General features: G+C 48.8%; 1 protein-coding gene across 1 annotated transcript in view; it reads right to left on the minus strand.

Moving 5' to 3' along the window:
* Positions 1-22242, minus strand: part of UNC13A (unc-13 homolog A) — a 68205-nt gene that overhangs the window by 12784 nt on the left and 33179 nt on the right. The window contains exons 13-38 of the mRNA XM_053585682.1: positions 21669-21747; positions 21501-21506; positions 20935-21006; positions 20441-20660; positions 19348-19575; positions 18411-18552; positions 18137-18306; positions 17119-17234; positions 16032-16195; positions 15494-15644; positions 15122-15190; positions 14706-14795; positions 14358-14492; positions 12699-12832; positions 11451-11536; positions 11130-11256; positions 9743-9839; positions 9213-9356; positions 8160-8243; positions 7262-7339; positions 6908-6996; positions 6315-6467; positions 4869-4992; positions 3889-3894; positions 2289-2327; positions 1188-1217 (exon numbers count right to left, since the gene is read on the minus strand). Of these exons, the coding sequence (XP_053441657.1) occupies positions 1188-1217; positions 2289-2327; positions 3889-3894; positions 4869-4992; positions 6315-6467; positions 6908-6996; positions 7262-7339; positions 8160-8243; positions 9213-9356; positions 9743-9839; positions 11130-11256; positions 11451-11536; positions 12699-12832; positions 14358-14492; positions 14706-14795; positions 15122-15190; positions 15494-15644; positions 16032-16195; positions 17119-17234; positions 18137-18306; positions 18411-18552; positions 19348-19575; positions 20441-20660; positions 20935-21006; positions 21501-21506; positions 21669-21747 (2833 nt within the window). The remainder of the gene's footprint in view (positions 1-1187; positions 1218-2288; positions 2328-3888; positions 3895-4868; positions 4993-6314; positions 6468-6907; positions 6997-7261; positions 7340-8159; positions 8244-9212; positions 9357-9742; positions 9840-11129; positions 11257-11450; positions 11537-12698; positions 12833-14357; positions 14493-14705; positions 14796-15121; positions 15191-15493; positions 15645-16031; positions 16196-17118; positions 17235-18136; positions 18307-18410; positions 18553-19347; positions 19576-20440; positions 20661-20934; positions 21007-21500; positions 21507-21668; positions 21748-22242) is intronic.

A 22242-nucleotide genomic window follows, 5' to 3' on the forward strand; every position in this document is an offset into this window, starting at 1 on the left:
TGGAGTCCCCCAGGAAGTGCTGAGGAGAACATGAAGACCTTCTCCCTGGAAATCCCATTCTCATTGGGTTATTACTCACCCTCTTGTCCCCACCACCAAAACCCCAGACTTGTGAGACAAAGAAGAGGAACAGGCAGGATCAGGCTGTGAGGAGCAGTGAGCGAGGGGGCCCCAGGCAGTGTTTGTGGGTTTGGGTAGAGCTCTCTAGCCCCCAGTTAGGAAGCCTTGAGCCAGGAACTGGCTCTGGTGAACCCCCTCCCCCACCCCAAGTGTCCATTCCTTCTGTGAGGAAGTTTTCCTTGTAATACCAGGGGTGGGGGTGAGTCTAACCATCTAAAGAAAAAAATCCTTCCCTCCCCAAACATATGCCTCCATATCTCCCCACCTCCCCCCACCAAACAAGATATTGTCAAGATGGTGATATGGTTAAAGCTCTGACAGCCAGTAGGCCTGAGTTCAAATCCTAGCCCTGCTGTGTAGACCTGGGCAAATCACTTAACCTCTCTGAACCTGTTTTCCTATTTAGATGCAGGAAATTACATCCACTTTGTGGCTTAGTTGGGACTAAACATGTCTTTGCTCAGCATTTAGTGTAATCACCAATAATAAGGGAGACAGGGGCCCAGTTTAGATGGCACTTGTCTGGACTTCTACATCATTGTACTGGGTGACCTCAGGCACGTCCCTGACCTCTAGACCTAGTTTCTTCCTCTGGCTAATGGGGGTACCCATACTAGCATGGGGGATGAGGTGGAGATGAGTATTTATGAAGTAGTGAGTCTTGCATTACAGAATCCTGAGGTGATCTGGGGGTCCTGGGTGGGGATAGGTGGGAGGAACCCCTTTCCTGCTGAGATATTTGGAATTATGATAGCAGTCCTACTAGTATTATTATCATCCTGGCTGATGCTGTTGTGAGGCACAGTTACTCAGGCACCCAGTTATCTGGACCTCAGTTTCCCCTGCTGCACCCACCTGTAGTCCAGTGGGGATCAGGGACCCTCCTGGGCACTCTCTGCCCCACCCACCAACCCCACCTTCCAACCCCCACAAGCAAGCCAGACAGACAAAGGAAGAAGAGACCAACACAGGTTCACAGTACGCCCCCCGACGGCATGGACCACAGACGTGGAAGGGGGCACAGGGGTGGGGTGGGAGCCAGACAGACAGTGAGAGGCCGGTCTTACGTCTGAGTGGCTTGGCAATTTCACCCTGCCCTGTGGAGAGAATCAGGTGGAGGTCAGAGTTCTGGTGGTTCCTGGGAAGATACTTAGTGGGAATTCCCTGCCCCCTCAAAGCACAGTCCCACTTTCCAGCTCATGACTCCCTCCCAGATCCTGGGTCTAATTGTGGGTCCCCTCCCCAGTTAGTACTTTTCCTTGTCCCCCAGTGGGGGGCTTGGGGCCAGATTCCTTGCCTGCCAAAACATTTAGGGGTTCCCGGGAGGCTGGAACCAGCCCCATCCCACAGTCAGCCTGCCCCAGGATAGGGCCCTGGGGGAGGCAGGAACAAGAGAGGAGGCTCAGAGTGCCTCCTTCCCTTGGCCCCAAAGACCTTATCCTGGCAGGCCTGACTCCACCAAAAACATACTAACATATACTGCAAGTTCACTCAACATGGAGAAATTCACACACTAAAATACACATGTGCATTTCTACACACTTGCACACATGTGCACAATCGCACACATAAACCAACACATCCTTGCCCCCACATGGATGCACATACATGTGTTTGGTACATCAAATGTGCTTCCCCCAAAGAGCTGGCTGAGTGAGTAGGTATGCCCTGTGATCCACATTCACAAAGCTGGGATCCAATTGATACACATACAGGCACATCTCTGCACAGTATTACAGCAAGACACTGCTGTGTGTTGCTGCAGCTCCCATCTCTTTAATGACAAATACCCATTAGGACAAAAAATCTACCTCAAAAACCCAAGACACACCCCAGTCCAGGAAAGTGATCTAGCATCTGAGCTGTTTAAGAAGCTACAGGATTTCAGCTGAACTCAGGGATATGATGAATTGGATGTGGGTATTGCTATGAGAGGATGGGAGCTGTTTGTGCACACACTTTAATTCAAACATGCACACATACTCCATGTCCTGTCCCTGAACAATCACCTCGTCTCTGACTTCTGGTTTTCAGGGACTTTGTTAGGACATCTACCTCCTACCCATGACCCCCAGCTGACCTTCCTGCCCATGCACACAGACACACATATGTACACACATGCCCAGACACCAGAGCTTTGGACCTCAGTGAGACGAGGCTCTCATTACCTTTTCTAATCCCTTGCCATGTTTTCTCAAGAGGTTGCCCTGCAGAGACAACGTCACAGGGTGATCAACCTGATAAACCGTGCAGGGTGGAAACCCAGGATACTCACAGGTATACTCATGGGGTTGGGGGGATCTACACTGCATAGGGGGCTGGTGACTGGGTTCCATGGGGATTGTGTGTATGTATGCTTTAACTACTGAGTCTTAAATGGTGTGAGAGAGAGATAGGAAAGGAGAGAGGGGGAGAGAAATATAGAGAGCTAGAAAGAAAAGAGAAAAGTCACTGCCAAAATATAATCCATTCACATTTACTGTACATATGATGCTTTAGATTCTTGGGTTAACAGAACACAAATGGGCTAGACAGATTTGAATTTGAATCCTGACTCTGGCATATATTTACTACATAACCTTGAGCAAGCAACTCCTTCTCTCTGAATCTCAGCTTTTCCTCATGTGAAAAATGGAAACAATAATATCCACTTCACTTAAAGAGTTGTCATGAGGGTGAGCTGAAATAGCAGCTATGAGAAGTTATGGCATACAGAAAGCACTATTAAATTCAAATTATTTCCCTGCCTTCCAGAGCCTATGGTTGAGTATGCTGCTACCAGGTGGTTGCTGCCAAAGACACAGGCTGCAGCCCCTGAGGAGTAAGATCAACTTGTCAACTCTTCACAAAATGAGATTTGTAACGACCTTGTCTTGCCAGATAGGGGGAATCTAAAATGGTTTTGTCTCTGCTCTAGTACATGTACTACCAGCACCACCAAAAACATTAACTCTGATTTAGCAATCACTGCCTCTGAGCCAGTCACTAAGATGAGCACTTTAATGTACCACCCCATTTACTTCTTACAACAATCCTCAAAAAAATTGCTGCAGTGAACCCTATTTTTCAGAGGAAACAGAGATTTGAAGGTGAAGTGACTTCTAAAGGTCACAGAGAGAGAGAGGCTGGGCTAGGAATTGAGCCCAAGTCTGCCTGGTACCCAAAGCCATGACACTGTCTCCCACTTGAGCATTTGGGTGTGTTGCTGTGTGTTATGTCAGGAGTGGAGTAGGCAGGGTGGTCAGGACAGAGGAACAGCACCTGGAGCTTGGAATTTTGGGCAAGTTAGAGTGGGGTCCTATGTTGAGCAGCAGAGAAGGGGCCCGCAGGTGTGGACCTGCATTCTGGAAGGCCCCTAACAATTCAGAACCCAAAGGGGAGGTCAGAGAGGTAGAATCTTTTTCTAGCTACAGGGAGAGACCCAGATATCTGGCAGAGTCTGAGCACGGGTGCAAGGGTGGATGCCAATTAAAGGGCGGGGGCAGAATTGAGGGGAGGTGGTGGGTTTGGGAGTAGATAGGGGACTCCTCTAGATTTCCGACGGGTATGGGCTGGTGGGTGTGGCCTCCCTCCCTCCCAGCCCCGTCCCCTCCCCATGCCCCGCCCAAGACAGACACAGGCACATCTAGGCGGGAAGGTAGGATGATGGGTGAGGGCTGGTGGGACAGGAGGGGGCGCGGGGTTGGGGAGAGGGTGCAGCCACGCGGTGGGCCGAGTCCAGACACAGAGCGGACGGACAGACAGACGGACAGACGGGTCTCTACTTACGATCATCTGTCAGCCGTGACGAGGGTGGGGTGGTAGGGGAGGGGGGAATAAGTTACCATGAGTCTCCAGGGAAGGCCAGGGAAGGGACTGAGACAGCAGGTACCAAGGAGAAGACCCCTGCCCTAGCCCAGCCCAATGCAGGGGGAAGGCTGGAAAGTCCGAGCCTCCCTCACCATCTTCGCCTCTCTGCTGCCCCTGCCCACCCTCCCCAAGTCTCCCAGGTGCACCTAGGCACGTCCTTCTGCTCTCCATTCTGTGCCCACAGCCTGTGTGCTGTGCTGTCCTCAGGCTCCTGACCCTTCCTGAAGGGACCCACGCTCACTCACAGATGTCTGCGTTCCCTCTTCCCCACTGAGCAGCCTGATCCTGGGGATTGTGGTCTCTGATCTATTCCCAGAAGGGTCCCAGATACACAGGTCTGGTCTGGAGATGATCGTTGACTTCTGTTTGACCCCTTTGAACTTTGATGCTTTCCACCACCTCTGGCTGAGCTCCAGGAGCCCTTTGGTCTATTGGGGTCTGATTTTTGAAGTCCATAGTGTCTTTCCTTCTTGTCTCCCGATTGGCCCCTAAAGCCCTTTCATGAATCCACTAACCCCTATGACTTATCCTCAAGCAGACCTGTTTTCTGGATGGCCTCTAACCTTTGAATGATCCCTTGACCTATGTGTGACCTCTCTGTCCCTTAGACTTCTCTGAACTATTTGATATTTTAGACCTTGGAACAACCCCAGCTGATCCTTGAATGTCCTCTTTGAGCCTTTGATGATCCTTGACCTATGTGTGACCTTCTCTGATCTCTGAATGGCCCCACTATCCTCTGGTGGTTTCTATGACCTTGGATGGCCCTTGCACCTGGACAACCTGTCTGAGCCCCAGTGCCTTTGTTCTCACTCCACCTAGCCTCTAGGCACCAAGCTCTCTGGGCTCCCACTGGGGAGTTGGTGCCAGTTATCCCTCTGGTCCCCTTCGGGCCTCACCGTCTGGTCAGTGAGGGGTGGCAGGACGATGGTCTTCTCCATGGTGTTCATAACCAGCTTCCACAGCTCCTTGAGCACTCGCTTCAGCACCGTCTTCTCACAGATTTTGGCAAAGAGAGTCAGGCTAGAGGCAAGGGGCAGGTCTGAGAGAGGGCCCAGCTAGCCCCAACCTGCACAGTCCTTTCCCTCAACAGGTGGGCAAAGTGGGAAGGCATTTCCTGGACACGCAAGAGGGCACACTGCTTGCTCAGTAATTCCTGGATGATCTGATGGAGTTATGATATATGATACACATGGAGAAGAGCCAGTGGTGGCTGGACAGGTCAGCAGAGGCCCTATTGGAAGGGCCTCAACATCTGGAAGGAAGGCTTGGGCCTCATGATGAGGATGGGGACAGTTTGAAAGAACAGTGTGGAGGATGAACTGGAATAGGAAGCCAGGAGATCAGGGACTATGAGGAGGCTAAGACCACATGCCCAGGAGGAAGAGGAGGGGAATGGTCAGAGGAGGGCAGACTTGAGAGGAAAGACAGCAAAGTATTTGTGATTGGATGTAAAGAAAGTATTCCACCATGATCCATCCACCAAATTATCCTTTCTCCAACTTTCTTTAATTCTCTCCCCATCTCTTTTTCTATCTATCCATCCACCCATCCATCCGTTCATTTATCTATCCTCCCATGCATCCTTCAGTCCACTCATCCTTCCATCTACCTTTCATTCCATCCATCCCCCACCCATCCACCCACCCCTTCATCCACCATCCATCCAAGCATTAAAACATTTATTCATTCATCCAAATAGTTCCCTATATATCCATCTACCTACCCACTCACCCAGCAATCCATCTATCTCAGTGGTTCTCAACCTTCCTAATGCTGCGACCATTTAATACAGTTCCTCATGTTGTGGTGCTCCCAACTGTAGGAACTGTATTACTTTGCTACTGTTATGAATCGTAATGTAAATATCTGATATGCAGGATGTATTTAGGTAACCCCTGTGAAAGGGTCGTTCGATCCCCAAAGTGGTCATGACCCACAGGTTGAGAACTGCTGATCTATCTACCTCTCATTCTAATTATCCATCCATTAAAATACTTAACTTATCATCCAAATATTTACCCAATTATCTATATAGCTATCCATCTTCCATTCAGACTTCTAAGCATTTATCTTTTAATCCATGTATCCACTCACCTGCCCATCCCTCATCCACTTACCTATCTATCCAACTGCCATTCATTCATCCACACAAATATTTACCCACAAATCCTTTCAAATATTTACACACGCATATTTCCATCCTTTCACATTGCCACCTACTTATTGGTTGAAACTATTCAACCACCACCTAGCAAATATGCCCTGAATACCCTCTCCAGGCCAGCCTTTGGATCTCTTTGGCCCCACCCCTAGCCACTCCCAGTCCGCCTGGCCCAGCTCACTTGCTGTCCAGCAGGTCCATGATGGGCTGCAACACATTGTCAGCATCCTGGGCCACGCTGCTGCAGGCACTGGCTGGCACATTTCCTGTGCCCTTAACTTGGCTAAGGATGTCACCCATCTGTTTGACACACTCTTCGATGTGTGGCTGGAAGCTGGGAGCACAGAGGAGAGGGGCTCAGACAAGACTCTCCTTGTCTCCCAGAGGATGGGGCCACAAATGCTGATTAGTGGACCTTGAGCTTTTATCACCAGAATCAGACAGCAATGGTACATAATTGAGCAAGGGTGAGGAATAATAACAGCACTGGGCTAAGACATTTATCTGGGCTAAGACTTATCCTCACAGTTCTGCTCTGGTACTATTATCATCATCATCCCCACTTTTCAGATGAATAGATTAAGCCTCAGAGAGGTTAAAGGACTCACCTAAGGTCACACACACACTAGTTAGCAGTGAAGCCAGGATTTGCCCTCAGCTTTGTTTAACCTGGGGCCTGAGTCTTTACCTCTACATATGCTGGGTCTTCAGATGCACCAGGGATCTGGGGGCTATTCCCTCCCTGCTGCCCCCAGCCCTAGAGATGCCCCCCACCTGGTAGCAAACACTCGGCTGAGCTCGTCCAAGACGTTATTGAGTTTCACCTGAAGTTCCTTCAAGATGTCACTGGCCTCAGCATCCAGCTAAGGGAGGGGAAGGGACATCAGGCTGGATTAATTAAGTATCCGCGTGTACTAGGTATTTTTTTATCTGACCCAGGGAAAGGGATCCCAAAGGGCTAGAGAGGAAACTGAGGCACTAACAGTTAAGCCTCGAGCTTGGGTTTGGAGGAGTGGCTGAGTTGGAATTTGTCCTCAGGCCTGTTGGTATTTGAGTGCTAGGGTCTTTAGGGACACAGGATTGGGGTGACGCTGCCCCTTCTCCAGCCCCATCTGGGCACTGCCTCACCTCCTTCCCTCCCATGGCCTCGAACATCTTTTCTAGCTGAACTCGCAGTTGTTGAGTGTTGTTCATGAGGATGCAAGGCTGGGGGTGAAAAGAAAGGGGGAGTCAGGCCTCAGGATCCTTCCCTGGAACTTCCCCTACCCACCGCCAGGGACCTCAAGATAGTTTCAGGGTCCAGGGTCCCACAGGGCCACCAGAGAATGGAAGACGGCAAATTTGGGCTCAGATTCCTGGAAGTGTTGTGTATGGGGGGTATCTCTGGGGATCAAGGTGGGGGAAGGGGGAGAAAGTCCCAAATGATTTCCCACATGGGCCTGGTGGGTCCAGGAGAGGAACTGGAAACTCTGGAAGTATCAGGAAGGGTAGTCTTTGTCATAGTTCCACATTCTCCTACATGGCCCAAAGCTTTGCACACTCACATACACCCTGAAAATTTCATTTGCAACAATCAATGACCCAGTGGAGGTGTATGACCTCACTCCCAGATGTATACACACAATGAGATCCTCTCATAGACACATAAACTTAGACATACACAGTCAGACATATGGACACACGCATATATACAAACACTATACCCACTCAACACAGCTAGACAAAACATGGTGTGAAACACACATCCAGAAGTGCATAACTGGATACACACACACGGTATACAAGTCAACACAACTAGATAGACAATGCACAAACACATACACTCAGATCCCATATACTCAGACACATACAGTTGGACACACGCACTCAAACAAGCACATCTAAACACACACACCACACAATACTATACTATCAACACAGTCAGACCAAGCACGGTTGGACACATAGGTGTCAGAGCCCTGGGAATGCTGAGTGGGGCTGGGGGTGGGAGGTGGGGTTGAACAGCACATGGGCCCCTGCAGGTCACCACTTTCTCCTTCTCCTTGGAGCAGTAGGAGGCGAAGTCCTTGGAGATGATGTCTGCATACTGGAGGAGCACATTACTGATGGTCTGGGGAAGACACAGAGGGTGGGTGAGAGGAGGTTACTGGGGCCAGGAGGGGCACTGGTCACCAGGTCCCATCCAGAGCTGCTAGTGAGATCAGGGATGAACCTGAAACCTATTAGTACCTAGGATAGATCAATGGGCTGTGAAAATTCTACATGCAGAATAACCATCAAGACATGGGACAGACACCACCAGATAAAAATTATGTAGAATCAGCTCATTCTCAGCACAACCAACCATATATTAATCCAGTTTCAACCACAAGTATGACTTGGTCTCAAATCAAATCCCAATGCCTACTTATAATTCCAAGGTCTACATGGCCTAATATCAATACAATTAGATTTCAACCCCAGTACCAAACTCACACTGAGGCCCATTTAAATTCTATACAAATCCTAGCATTCACTCCAATTTTAATCCAAAATCAAAACCTAACCCTAATAGTAACTTTAGACCCAACCCCAACCTCAGCCTCAAACTCCAACCTCAACTCTAGCCAAATGGCATTGTCAAACTCACTTACGACCTCAACCCTGATCTCAATCTCAATGTTAACTTCAATCCCAGCCAAAATCTCAACCCCAACCCCAACCCAAACTTCAATCTAAGCTCCAACCTCAACCAACCAACCTCAATATCACCAAATGACATTGCTAACTTCACTAATGACCTCAATCACCAATCTCCTTAACCCCAACTCAACTCCAACTTCAGTGACATCACCAACCCAGCTCTGATGTCAACTCTAACTCCAACCTCAAACCAATTCACATCAAAGCCCAATATAAACACTAACCCAAACCCAACTCTAACTGCAACGACATCACCAATACCAACTCTGACTTCAAACCCAATCTCAGCCTTATCCCAACCTAACATATCTCCAACAGTGACCTCAACTACCCAACCCTAATTCCATCCCCAGCCCTGACCCCAGCTCCCAGCCCAACACTACCCACACTCCTGCACCTTGGCAAAGCGCCTCATGTAGTGCCCCACGATCTGGGGGTCAGGGCACTCAAGTTTCTTGATGATTTCAAAGCTTTGGTTGAGTTGGGAGAAGACGTCCACCACAGAACAGGAGAACAGGGCATGCTCTGAGGTCTGCTGGAACTGTAGTGGGAAGGAGGCCAGGAGACAGGAGAAGGTCAACCCTGGAGAAGCCCTGGAGCCCACCCCTCCCATTCACCACAGGGAGAGCCAGAGACCAACTGCCCTTGGGGGGAGGAGCTAAACAGAAGGTGAAGTTGACTTACAGCCAACCTCTAGAGGCCATGAGGTAGGTGAAAGGGTTGGGCTTGATGAACTCACACTCCATGGTTGTTGAATGAACAAAAGACTTTAAAAACCGAGAGCAAGACAAAGATGGCGGACATCTAGTAGAGACTGGCTTCATCTCAAAGGCATATTTTGCCCCCAGATTGGATCCCAGATGACCCCAGAGGGAGTGAGGTCACTATGGCAAGACTGGGGATGTGGCTGTGGGTCAGCCTTCTCACCCCATCCTTTTTGTCTCGCTCCAGGGCACCATGCAGGAAATCCCGGGACACTTCTTCATTCTCATCCAACCATTGGATGACAAATGGTTCAAACCACCTAGAATGAGAAGCCAGGGTGATTCTCTGCTGCCTTGTATCCCCCTCAGCCATTGTGCTGCCTGGTTCTAATTCACTCCTGGCTGGTGCTGGGATAGGCCTCATTATACCTCAAACTCACCCTGTGACCTTGAGTGGTTCACCTACCCACCAGGCCTCAGTTTACTTCATCTGTGAAATGGATTGCGTGGCCACTGACTAAGTAGGGCCCAGACTCGCTAGAATCCTGGTTCAGATTAATGGTCCATGGGCAAATGGGTTTACTCTTTGAGCTCTTGTTACTTATACAATAGAAGACTATCTATTCCACAGTGCTGCTGGGAGCAGTTAATTATATAGCTCATAGTAGGCCCTCAGTAATTGATGAACACCATACCATTCTCCAACACATAGCCTGGGAGTTAGACATCCCTACTTCAAATCCCAGCTCCATAACTTAACCAATGTTGTCTAGGTCAGGCCATTTGGCATCTTTAACTCTCCGTTTCCTTTTGTTGTTGCTAGCTTTTGTTTTTTATTTTTTATTATTTTTTTTTTGTAGAGACAGAGTCTCACTCTATGGCCCTGGGTAGAGTGCCGTGGCATCACACAGCTCACAGCAACCTCCAACTCCTGGGCTTAAGTGATTCTTTTTTTATTTTTAAAAGAGTGTCTCACTATGTCACCCAGACTAGAGAGCAGTGGCATCATCATACCTTACTGCAACCTCAAATTCCTGGGCTTAAGCTATCCTCCTGTCTCAGCCTCCCAAGTAGCTGGGACTATACGCATCCACCACCATACCAGGCTAATTTTTGTAACTTTTTTCATCATTCACATACATTTATTGTAGAACAAAGCACATAATAATTTTTGTACTTTTTATAGAGATGGAGACTCACTATGTTGCCCAGGCTGGTCTCAAACTCCTGGCCTCAAGCAATCCTCTCACTTTGGCCTTCTTAAGTGCTAGGATTAAAGGCTTGAGACACTGCACCTAGCCAACTCTCCATTTTCTCTCCCACAAAATGGGAATTATAATGATCTCACCTCATCTCACAGAACTGTCAAAAGGATTAAATGAGAAAAAGCCCATGGGAGAGCTCTGCATGGTTCCTGTTGCTGTTTATGAATTTTGGGGGCTCTGGGTCCACAGTTCAATGGCTAAGAATTGAGAACACTGGACTTGAGCACCACCTGTGACCCTGATGCCCAGGTAACCCCGAGTAGGTCAGCCCTCCTCTCTGGATTTCTTCCTAGCTTTCAGCGCTACAGTCCTCAATCAGGATTGGGCTTGTGCCTGGGGACTTACGCCGGGTACTCAGGCACACGGTCCTTGAAGGCAGGAAGTTCTGCCACATACTCATTGTAGAGCCATTTGACTTTGAAGTGGAGGTTCATGTAGTCAGCACTCTTGCATAGGCGATGCTTGTCATGCTCTAGTAGGGAGAGAGGGAGTGGGTCAGCAAAGAGTCAGGAGTTGAATTTGTTCAAAGATGGCCTGCTCTGGCCATCACTGGTGTCTGAATTAGGCATGAGGGTCCAGGACACTTGCAGCCTTGAAGGGGGACACTGAGGCACTGCTACCTGCTACAGCCAGGCTGGGGGACACAGATGGGGGTAGGGGACTCACCCTCCATGGCATACTTCATGTCTTGGGCAAACAGATTCCACATTACTTCAGCACTGATTTTACCCACATTCAGCTCCTGGGGAAACCTGGCAAAGGTCATGGAAGTATGAAACTTTTGCGGATGGAATCCAGATGGCAAAGGCTACTGTGTCCCTCCCTGTCCCAGAGGGAAATGTAGGGCAGGCAGAAGGATCTGTGTTCAAGTTCTCTCATAGCGACTGACTTGCTGAGTAATTCTGCCCTAAGATCTTGTTTCTCTCTGAGCTCCCAATCACCCAACCACCCATCCTTCCCTCTATTCATTCATTCACCCACTCATCAACTATCTGCTCATTCATTCACTCAACTATCACCTGTCAATCATCCATCCATCCATTCATCCACCATTCATCAACTTATCCACGTATTCATTTACTCATCCATCTGTTTCTTTATCCACACACTCATCCCTCCACTAATCTATCCATGCATCCACCTGTCCATCCATCCATCCATCCATCCTCATCCACTTGTTTATCCATCCATTCATTTACCATGGATCTACCATCTACCATCCCCCTTTAACCCATCTAATCCCTGATCTTAATTCCATATCTAAGTAATCAGGAGATGGCAGTACTGCAAAGTTAGAGACCTTGCTAGTGCTCATGTCCAGAAGGAATAAAACACAATAGCTCATTAAGTTAAATGCAAATGAAATTCTACAGACACATAAATCCACAAACAAAAACTGCACACCTTCACACACAATTACATAACATACAATATTATATATTGAGCAACATTGTATATTGAAGTTCACTCAACAATTAGACACATATACACAAATCAATTGACCACGACTGTATACAAAATGACATCCACACATGTAAGATATAATGCAATTTAAATGTACAACAGAAGAGTAGCCCAGAGTAAATTCTTGAACACTATCTATTGTTATTTATGAACCTATACTCACACACATACAAAATTATATACACGTGCACACAATGTTATTCACACAAATCAACATGTACATGTCCGATGACACCAGTGATTGTGCGCATGCACACAATTTTGTTTATGTTTGCAAATTATACTTATATCTGAATTTTACAGGCACAATTGGACCCCAAATTTCTCCCACATACATATTTTATGTATAGATGTGATCACTTTTACACACAAAACACAAAATTGTATACACACACACACGCATACACATGATGACCCCCAGATAATTAACCAAACAGACACACAACTCACTGGTTGAGGCAGGGAGTGTAGGAATTCTTGTCTTCCTCAATGATCGACACTATAAGTGTAATAAGCTTGGACCAGAAGTCAAGATTCTTAATGCTGGGGCCCTGTTCTTCTGGGGGAACTTCCCCCTTTTTGGCCTGTAAAGGGAAGTGACCCTTTTGGTTATAAAGGGTCCAGAGGTTGGTGGTGACTTAGTTCATTAGTGAGAGGCAGGAAGTTGATGAGAAATGGGCCCCATTTAAAATGCATATGGTTCAGGTAGGAAGTCTGTACAGAAATTAACTGAACTCATATGAACTGGCCCAAACAGAGCTCATTTCAACAAACCTTGACAAAATGTAAGACTTTTAGTCTTAGTTCATAAGACTAAGTGGAAATAAATGGAACTAAATTTCCTTGAACAAACCCAACTCCACTAAGGCAAATAAAATGAAAATGAATGCAAATCAGACTTGCTTGGCTTAACAGAAGTCAGTTCTCCTCAGAGTTAATTCAGTGGAACTGAACTTGGGCCAATTACACTGAATGGAGTGAAATTAAACTTGATTGAATCAAACTCAAATGGACTCAATTGGATTCAACCTAATCAACTTGTCCAAGATTTACATCAATCCAAGTCAAAATAATGGAAATAAATTGATTTGAATTCAGCCCAAGCCAATTCAGGACAACTCAATTTAATCTAACTCAGTGCAAGTCAACCCAACCTGACTCTACCTATCTAAAACAAGCCTAAGATACTCAGGTCAATTTATCCTAATTTTAGTTAATCCATGGAAATTAGTGCATTCAATGAAAATCAGCCAAATTTAACCTCAGTTGAAATCAGCGGCACCTAATCCAACAATCCAGGTCATCCTAACTCAAGCTAATTTAACCCCATCAAGAACAACTGGACTGAATAGAACTGAATGAATTTGTACTCGGTTAAACTCAACTTAATGCAGCTCAGTTCTGCTCACTAACTATTCAAGAACAATTTTAAGTTAAGTTAACCAAATAGAAATAAATTAAACAAATTCTAGTTGAACTAAACTCAACCTAATTTGATACAGTTCGCCTAAACCCAATTCAGATAAGAGTGACTAATTTCAAGTCAAGTCAATTGAATGTAAAGGAACAGGATAAAATATTAATAAAATTGAACGGATCCAGGCTTAGGAGAAGCTGTGGTAGGGATGCACTCAAGCTCTCAAGTCATCTCGAGATCCCCCTATCTCTGTACAAATCACCCTTGGTTGTAAATTTCTAATTTTTACATCTTTTTCTCGTAATGGACTAATAAGCTCCTTGAAACTTTATCCACAAACCCTGGACACTATATGTGTAGAGAAGCACTTGTTGGAGGATCTGAAATTGAAGTGAAGTGACCCAAGAAATTTAATTCAACTCAACATTTACTGAACAGTGATTCTAGGCCAGGCACACTGTTTTATGCCAGCCTCAACTAAGCAACCGAATGTACTGTGCGTCTACTCTGTTTTATCTAAAACTTGTGTCTCATTGATTTTCTTCCCAGTCCCAAGATGAGGATTTATGACTCCAGTTTACAGAAGAAGTTACTGAGATGCAGAACAGCTAAAATCCCCCAGGAAGGGGCAGAGCTGGGCCCATGTTTGGTTGATGTCCCCTGTTCTATTTTGCCCTATCTTGGCTCCTCACCGGGTCTGTCTGGTACTCCCGGCTATAGAGTTCATGACAGTTGTTGAAAATGTACTCATAAGTAGAGTTGAGGCAGGCTTTCACACAATCCTTTACCACTTGGCTGGCTCGGGGAGGACTCTGGAGTTCTTGTACCTACAGAGAGGAGAACAGGCATGGTGAACACAGCTGGGAGAGGAGGTACTCAGGAAGTGGCTACAAGTCATTGTGTGGTTAAGAAAAAGTAGTATGAAGGCAGGATGTTACTGAGAAAGGATGCTACTTTCCAGGAAAAATGTTACTTATTCTATGAACTGGGAGTCTTAGGGAATCCTTAGAGGGAGATAATGAAACAGAGTCCTTTTCTACCTTCATCCGAAAGAAGGTGATGCTGGTGAGAAGGTCCACAGTGGATTTGAGGTCCTGGAGCCTCTCCGGGCTGCTGGCTGGGAAGTTATTCTGTTGGGAGCAGAAAGAGAGGTGGGTTTATGGAAGAAGGCTCGGGAGGGATGGGAGACAGTATTTTAGAGGGGATACAAAGTCTCTCAAGTTTCAAGAGGTGGGCTTGAGGGTGGTAATTCAAGCATCTTGATGCAACTGGGGTTCTGCTTGGATGCACCAAGCATGTTTAGGTAGGTACTGCTCATATATGTGTATATGGTTCAGAGGAACACATCCTATGTGTTAAGATGGGTCCTCCCATGTACACACCTTCTGGGAACTGTCCCCTCCAGGCACACACAAGTGCACAGGGGGCAGCAAATCCTCATGTATGCATTTCCTACCCGGTACATGGAGAGGTCAATCCTCAGGGAATTATGCAACTGGTCCAGGAGTTTCACAAAGCGCTCTTTCTGAGGAGGCAGGGCAGGAGAGAGAATGAATGAGGGCGGGACATGTTGCTCACGTAAAGTAGCTAATGTTGGTGGCTGCCATACTTGACCGAGTGCCCATTATACTCTAAGCACACCCCATCCACCATCGCACTGAACCCTCATAACATTTGTTTTCATTCTACAGAGGGGTAAACTGAGGCTTAGAGAGGGGAATGACTGGTATAAATTGGGTCCAGACTAGGGACCCAGGAGTCACACTAGGTCTGACTAGCACAGGATTGGGCTCTCCCTAATCTTCCAGTCCCAGCCCCTAGGACTGACCCCGAAGTTGGAGGCAGCGAAGCGGTCGGAGGCAGACACGTTGGTGGAGGCGGTGGTGTGCGCATAGTAGGCATTGATGTTGGCAAGCAGAGTGCTCATGACGGCAGGCACCCCAGGGCACATGTACTTGGAGGAGAGGCAGGCAAAGTGGCTGGCAAGAGGGAGCGGGAGGCATTGGGCCTGGGGTCTAGCCAGGACAGGCTGAGTTCCCTACTCTAATGCCTCCCTTGCCCCACCCCGCAAGCCATTCTTATGCCTGATTCTGCATCTCTTGTCTGTGTCTGCCTTTCCATCCATCTGAGCTGCCTTATCTCAGATTCTAACTGTGGCTCTTTGGTCCCTGTCACTCCAGCTGTCAACACTGGCACTTTTTTGATCTCCAGGGGAATCATGTAACCCCACCACACTCACTTCCTCTCTGGCTCCTTCTCCTCCTAAGAACCCCTTCCACTCCGGATCTGCCAGTGTCCATTTGCTGACCTCCCCGCCTCCTGTGTTTTGCACCTTGCCCTATGTCTGCCCCAGCCTGTGGCCTCACGTCATGGCTTGGTAGATGGACTCAACACCGTAGCGCATGGCAAACTCATCCACAATCTCCTGAGCTGTCTCATCGTAGTAAACCTTCCATGCATCATCACCCTTGGCATCTGGGATCTTCACGACCCCATTGTTCTGCACATCCGTTACAAAGTGGAACAAATTCTGCCACCAAAGGGGAGAACATGTGGTCATTTATCCATCCATTCAACCATCTCTCCTTTTTATCTACTCTTCAGAGGTCCCAAGGTCTGAGACCTTACATTATTCATCTGTCTGTTTTTTCATTAATTTGTTCATCTTCTCTTCATCCATCCATCCACTTACCCACTGACCCATCCAACCGCCCAAAATTTCACCCATCCACTCATCCATCCTTTCAGTAATTCAACCACACATGCATATATGCATATGGCTGTCTACCCACTACTCTATACACCCATCCATCTGTATGTATGTCTATCCATTTATCCACTTATCCATCCATTCACACACTCACCCAGCTATTCATCTTTCTACCATCTATTCCCTCATTGAACATCTGTCCCCATCCAACTACTCAAAATTTCATCCCTACACTCATCCATCCTTTTAATAATTCAACCACACATCCATCCATCGATCGCATCGATCTACTCACAACTTAATATGCCCAAGAATTCATCTATCCACACATTCAACCACCTATCTACCAATCTGTTTATCAACCCATCGGTTTATCCAAGTATACTAAAATTTACCCATCCACTCATCTATGCTTCTAATCATTGAAGAATACAGACATCCATCATTCATCTGTTTATGCATCTACTTACCAACTTATCTACCAATCCATGCAATTACCCATCTCTCCATCTATCCTTTTATCTACTCTTCACTCATTTGTCCATTCACACATTCTTTCATTTATCAGCATTCATTGAACACACTAAATCCTGGGGATAAAGTTCTCTTCAGGAACCCCTAGGGAGCTGGAAGAGACAGACCCAGATGCAAACAGCCCAGACATGACTGTTTAAGGCTAGGACAGAAAGAAAAACCTGGAGATGAGTAGCTGGTGATTGGAGGGAGTGTGGATTGGGCCTCACCTCATGCAGACAGGTGTACTGAACGTGGTAGGGGGCCACCTTTTCCTCGCCTTTGATCTCTACACTAATGTGTAGCCGGATGGCACCTGACACAGCAGATTTGTCAGTTCGCTTATCTGCAGGGCAGAAAGAGAGGGCAACTTCAGAACTTCCCACTGTAGCCCTGGGCTATTTTAATGTATGTATAAATTTTTAACTCTCTTAGATTCCCTGAAATTAAGGCCTGGGTGTCTCTTTTTAGATTGGCTTCCTGGGCTTGTGTCTCCACTGTTAGACTAGAATTCCTGAGGCCTTGCTTATCCCTTCAAACTAGGAACCCAGCCCTTGCTTCTTCACTCGGATTAGGTTTCTGTCTCCCTCCTTACACTAGTAGCTCTTCCTGCTGCCTCCCCATCATATCACACTCTCCAGAGTCTACTAATCTTAGGGGCTGTGCCTTCCTCCTCAGACTAGGACCCCTGGGATTCCTGCATTCCCAATCACAATGTGATATCTAGAGTCCCCCAACCTGGGCTCTGCTCACCCTTCTCAGACTGGATTCTTCCTAGCTCCTCAGATTGGGCTCACAACCCTCCACCCCCATCAGATTGTGCTCTCCAGATTCTACTCATTACATAGTGTTCTTGGATCTGTAGCAGCCCTCTCATGTTAGTATTCCCAAACAACACTTCATTCCTTAGACTAGATTCTCAAAGGTTAATCTTCTTTCTTAGATTGAGTTCCACAGTCTGTGCCTCTCTCCTCAGACTAGGTCTTGCTTCCTGCCTCCCTCTTGGGTCTGAGGTATGGAGATTCTGATCCCCTCACCCCCTCATAAACAGATTTAAGTGCTTCCTGGGTGCTTCCGGCCCCCATCGATTTGCGGTCAGAGACCCTGCCTCTCCCATCAGATTAGGCTCCTTGACCAAACTCCTGAAAATATGTTTCTCTCCTCTGGATGGGCTCCCTGCTCTGGCTGGATCATTGGTCCCCCACCCCTCACCAGCAGGCTCAGCCCCCCAGGACGCCCTCATCTCACCCAGGTTATACCACACGTCCATCTCGCCACTGAGCGTCCGCACCTCGATGATCGTCTGGCCCAGGAAGTCATCAGATTCCCTCTTGAACCTCTGTTTCACACGGGATTTGATGTCATCATCCTCATCCCAGACACGCACCTTGATGCGGTCAGAGGAGTTGTGACATTCACTGTGGGCGGAGGGGAGGAGGAATCAGGGACAGGGGTAGGGAGGCCTGCGTAGGGCCAGTCTTGAGAGACCCTCATGGGACTGGGGAGCTAGCCAGACACTTACAAGTGGAAATTCTCCTCCCACACGGGGTTGAGGTTCCCATAGATGGTTTTTGTTCGTTTCTTGGTCTTCCCAACCTGGACTGTGACGTAAGGGTCACTGGATCCTGTCTTGTCCTTTGCCTGCAAGCCCTGGGCACAAACCACTGAAAGACACAAACAGGACAAACACAAACGTGCATTCAAGGAATGAGGCATGCCAAGAACAGTCATGACCACATGCTTCAGGCTGCTTACTAATGGGGACACCTGTGATGTGGCCTAAGAACAATGAACCACTGGGCACACCAGGCTCGCAGAGAGTTAATATGGAGGGAGCCAATAAACATTGAGAAGGCGCCCCTGCTCCTTAGCTCATGGGGAGGTAGCTAGGGGAACTGAGCCCCACGTGCCCACGATGTCACCAGCTCATTAGCGCCACCTGCAGGGACCCTTCCCTCCCTGACTCCTCATGAACTTCCTGGGGTTACTTCCCATATAGCCTATGTACCCTGAAATCTTCATTCTCTATCTGCTTATGGGGAAATCTAAATAAGATTGGGCGTGAATAAGCACTCCAGGGCCCTAGCACCTGTGTGGGACCACTCTGAACTGCATGTTCAACCTTGTCCCAGGCACCCACGTCATTGCCTGCTTGTTGGTGCCCCCTGTTCTCCCTTTGCCTAACTTCTCAACCCCTAGCTAGGGCTTTCTGGGGTCACCTCTCAGATAAACAATGTGCCCTCAACTTCTCTTCTTGGGGCTTCCTTCTGGAGGGCACCAAACAAGGAGCACCCAGATGGACTGTCAAGTGCAAGCTTTTGGAGAAGTACGTGCCCGCCTCCATGAGCATGAACACAGACACGGGATAGACACAAGCACGCTCAAGTTCACTCAGTAAAGAGGAGAGACAGAGCCACGAGACCCAGCACAGGGGGATGAGAAGGACTGGGCCTCCTCACCCGTGATGCTGATCTTGGCCGACCACTTGGACGTGCCGTCCAGCACACTCTGCTTCACTGCCTTCATCTGCTGCGTGTGCGCGGTCTTGGAGACAGCGAAGATCTCTTGGATGAGTTCAAAGATCTCGGGCTTGTTGCGCTCCCGGATCTTCATGCGGTCCTTGAGCACCATGATGATATTCTGTGTGCGGTCCTCAGCCCCGTGCTTGGAGCTCTTCTCCGCAGCACCTGCGAATGCCCGGCGGCCGTCACTGTCCCAAGGGCACCCTGCCCTGTGTGTCCTCTCCAGAGCGAGAGCCCTGCCCTCCACTCGACAGCGTCCTGGGCTGTGGCACTATAAGCCGCGGGGGCTCAGGGGAGTCCCCGCCAGAAGCTAGGTTCCTACCTGCTTTCTGAATCCCCACACCCATACCTTTCACCCTCCACTCCCCGCTCCTTCTCAGAGCCTCGCTCCTACCTTGAGCCCTGCCCCCTTGAGTCTTCACCTCTTTCTGGGCCCTACCCCGTTTGAGTCCTAGCCGCTCTCTGATCTGGCTCCTCGACAGTCCTCCAATCTGAGTCCCCACCTCCTTCCAAACTGCTTCCACAGTATCCTTCCGGTGTGAGGATCTTCCCTCTCTGAGACCCACTCCCTCTTCTGAGCTAACCCATTGTTCTCCTGGGGAACCACCTCTTCTCATTAAGCTCTCCCTTTGCACAGTCTTGATAGTCCCTGAGATTCGCCCTACCCTTCTCCCCTCGAACCTCTAACCCTTCCCCACGGGGTCCTGCCTCACTGGCTCTGCTTCCACCCTCCAGCAGTACCCCGGCCCCTCGGGATGCCCCATTTCAGTCCTTTGCTCCCCACCCGGTCCCCGTGACGTCCCACCCGTAGCCCCGCCCCCTCCAGTCTGGAGGGTCTCCAAGACATCCGCGCCCTTGGTCTGACCCACCCCCGCCCTTTCCCCACCTCTTGGTTCCCTGCTCATCAGCCCTTCCTTTCAGTCCAGTCCGCCTCCCCTGAGATGCCCCTCCCGCTTCGGTCTGGGCCAGTGTAGAGGCTCCCAGGGTCCCTACTCTAACCCCTCTTCCCGCACTCAGGCCCCGCGCTCACGCTGCAAGCAGTCGGCATTGAGCAGGTCCTGGCATTTCTCGTGGCACTTGACGCCGCACTCGGTGCAGCGCATGCCTTGCCGCGCGATGCCCCACAATAGCCCCTCGCACTCATAGCAGTAGGTGGGCGTGGTGGCCGTCCACACTTCGAAGTTGTGTGGCGTCGTGCACGAAATGGGGTAGATTAAGGCTTGCAGGGTCTTTTTGTAAACGTGGTTTTTCTGAAGAGGAGAGAGTAGACATGGGGCGCAGCAGTGGCCCTAACCTGAAAGGGGCCGCTGTCTTTGTCCTGCCCCGCTCGGTCCCAGCGCTGGTCACAGTAAACTCCCACCCCCTCCCAGACTCCCAAGCTGTCAGAATCCCCTATGGGTTATGCCAATGTCTGCCACGAGACCCTTCTCTTCCTGGGAATCCTCGGGGGCTTGGGGGCTTGGATATCAGCGGAGCTCCCACACCAATCCCTCCCACCCCATGAGAAGGAGGCTTCCCACACACCAGCTCCTCGTTGTTCAAAGTGCTGGAGGCCAAGGCTGAGGTGATGCCTGCTTTCCTGGACTGGACCAAGGACTGGAGAGGGAAGGTCACAGAGGTGGGAGTCACCAGGGTTGACACGCAAGGGATCATCGCCAGGGGAAGAATTCACAGCCACAGGTGGGAAAGGCCAGCCATGGATTCCGGCCACCAGCCACAGATTGGAGCAAATTGGAAATAGGTCATGATGGCAGCCGGTGCAAACTCAGCAAAGAAATTAGGAAATTACAGAGGTTCTGTTTTAGGAGGGACCCTGGCGGTGAACAGCCCCACATCCCGGACTCACACCGCCCCCAGACAGGACTTGGGAGCCATGCTTGGCCATGGTCACCAATCACAGAGCTAAACCATCAGCCTCACCATGAACCAAGGTAGCTCAGAGGTGAGGAGTCATATGTTCTTCTCTCTACCCATAAATGGTGGTATGTGGCAATGTTCCCTGGGAACCCATAAATTAGGGGCTGGTTTGGAAAATCCCAGTGAGGGAATTGGGAGAGAACAACCAAGGGGTCAAGGTCTCCATCACTCACCATAGCCTGAAGTGTCCATGCAGCACGTGGAGTAGAAATCAGACTACATTAGACCCAAGGAATGCCTAGTCAGCCCCCAGCCCCAGGTCCACCATGAGCAGTTGCACAGGTGGCACACTGCTTACAGCAGGCCTGCTCTGCTGTGGGAGTGAAGGGTGAAGTACTTACCAGGTCGCTCACGAGTGGGATAGGCTTCCTCTTGCGGATGTCTGGCATGCTGTCAATGATGATGAGACCACCCCCTGGGCTGCAAGACACACAGAGATTTCGAGGGTCCAGGCCACCCAGTTCCTCACACAGGCGTTATCAGAGGCCTGGGCAGGACACTCGACCTCCCCAGGTGTTAAGAGTGGAATTGTGTTGTGCAAATAGATATGTTGAAGCCCTAACCTCTTCTATGTCAGAAGATGACCTTATTTGGAAATAGGGTCATTGCAGATGTGATTAGTTAAGATGAGGTTGTATTGGTGTCCTTGTAAGAAGACACACATTCAGGGAAAACAACCATGTGATGATGGAGGCAGAGATTGGAATGAAGCAGAATTTCAAGCAAACACCAGAAGCTAGAAGATGCAAGGAAGGCTTCTCTCTTACATATTTCAGGGGGAAGGTGGCCCTGCTGACACTTTGGAATTTATGGCTTCCAGAATTGAGAGAGAATACATTTAGGTAGTTTTAAGCCACCCTTTCGTGGTACTTTGTTGCAGCATCCCCAAGGAAATGAAGGCACCCAGCCTCAACT

This window comes from Nycticebus coucang, chromosome 3 (assembly GCF_027406575.1).
Source record: "Nycticebus coucang isolate mNycCou1 chromosome 3, mNycCou1.pri, whole genome shotgun sequence".
Classification (NCBI taxonomy): Eukaryota; Metazoa; Chordata; class Mammalia; order Primates; family Lorisidae; genus Nycticebus; species Nycticebus coucang.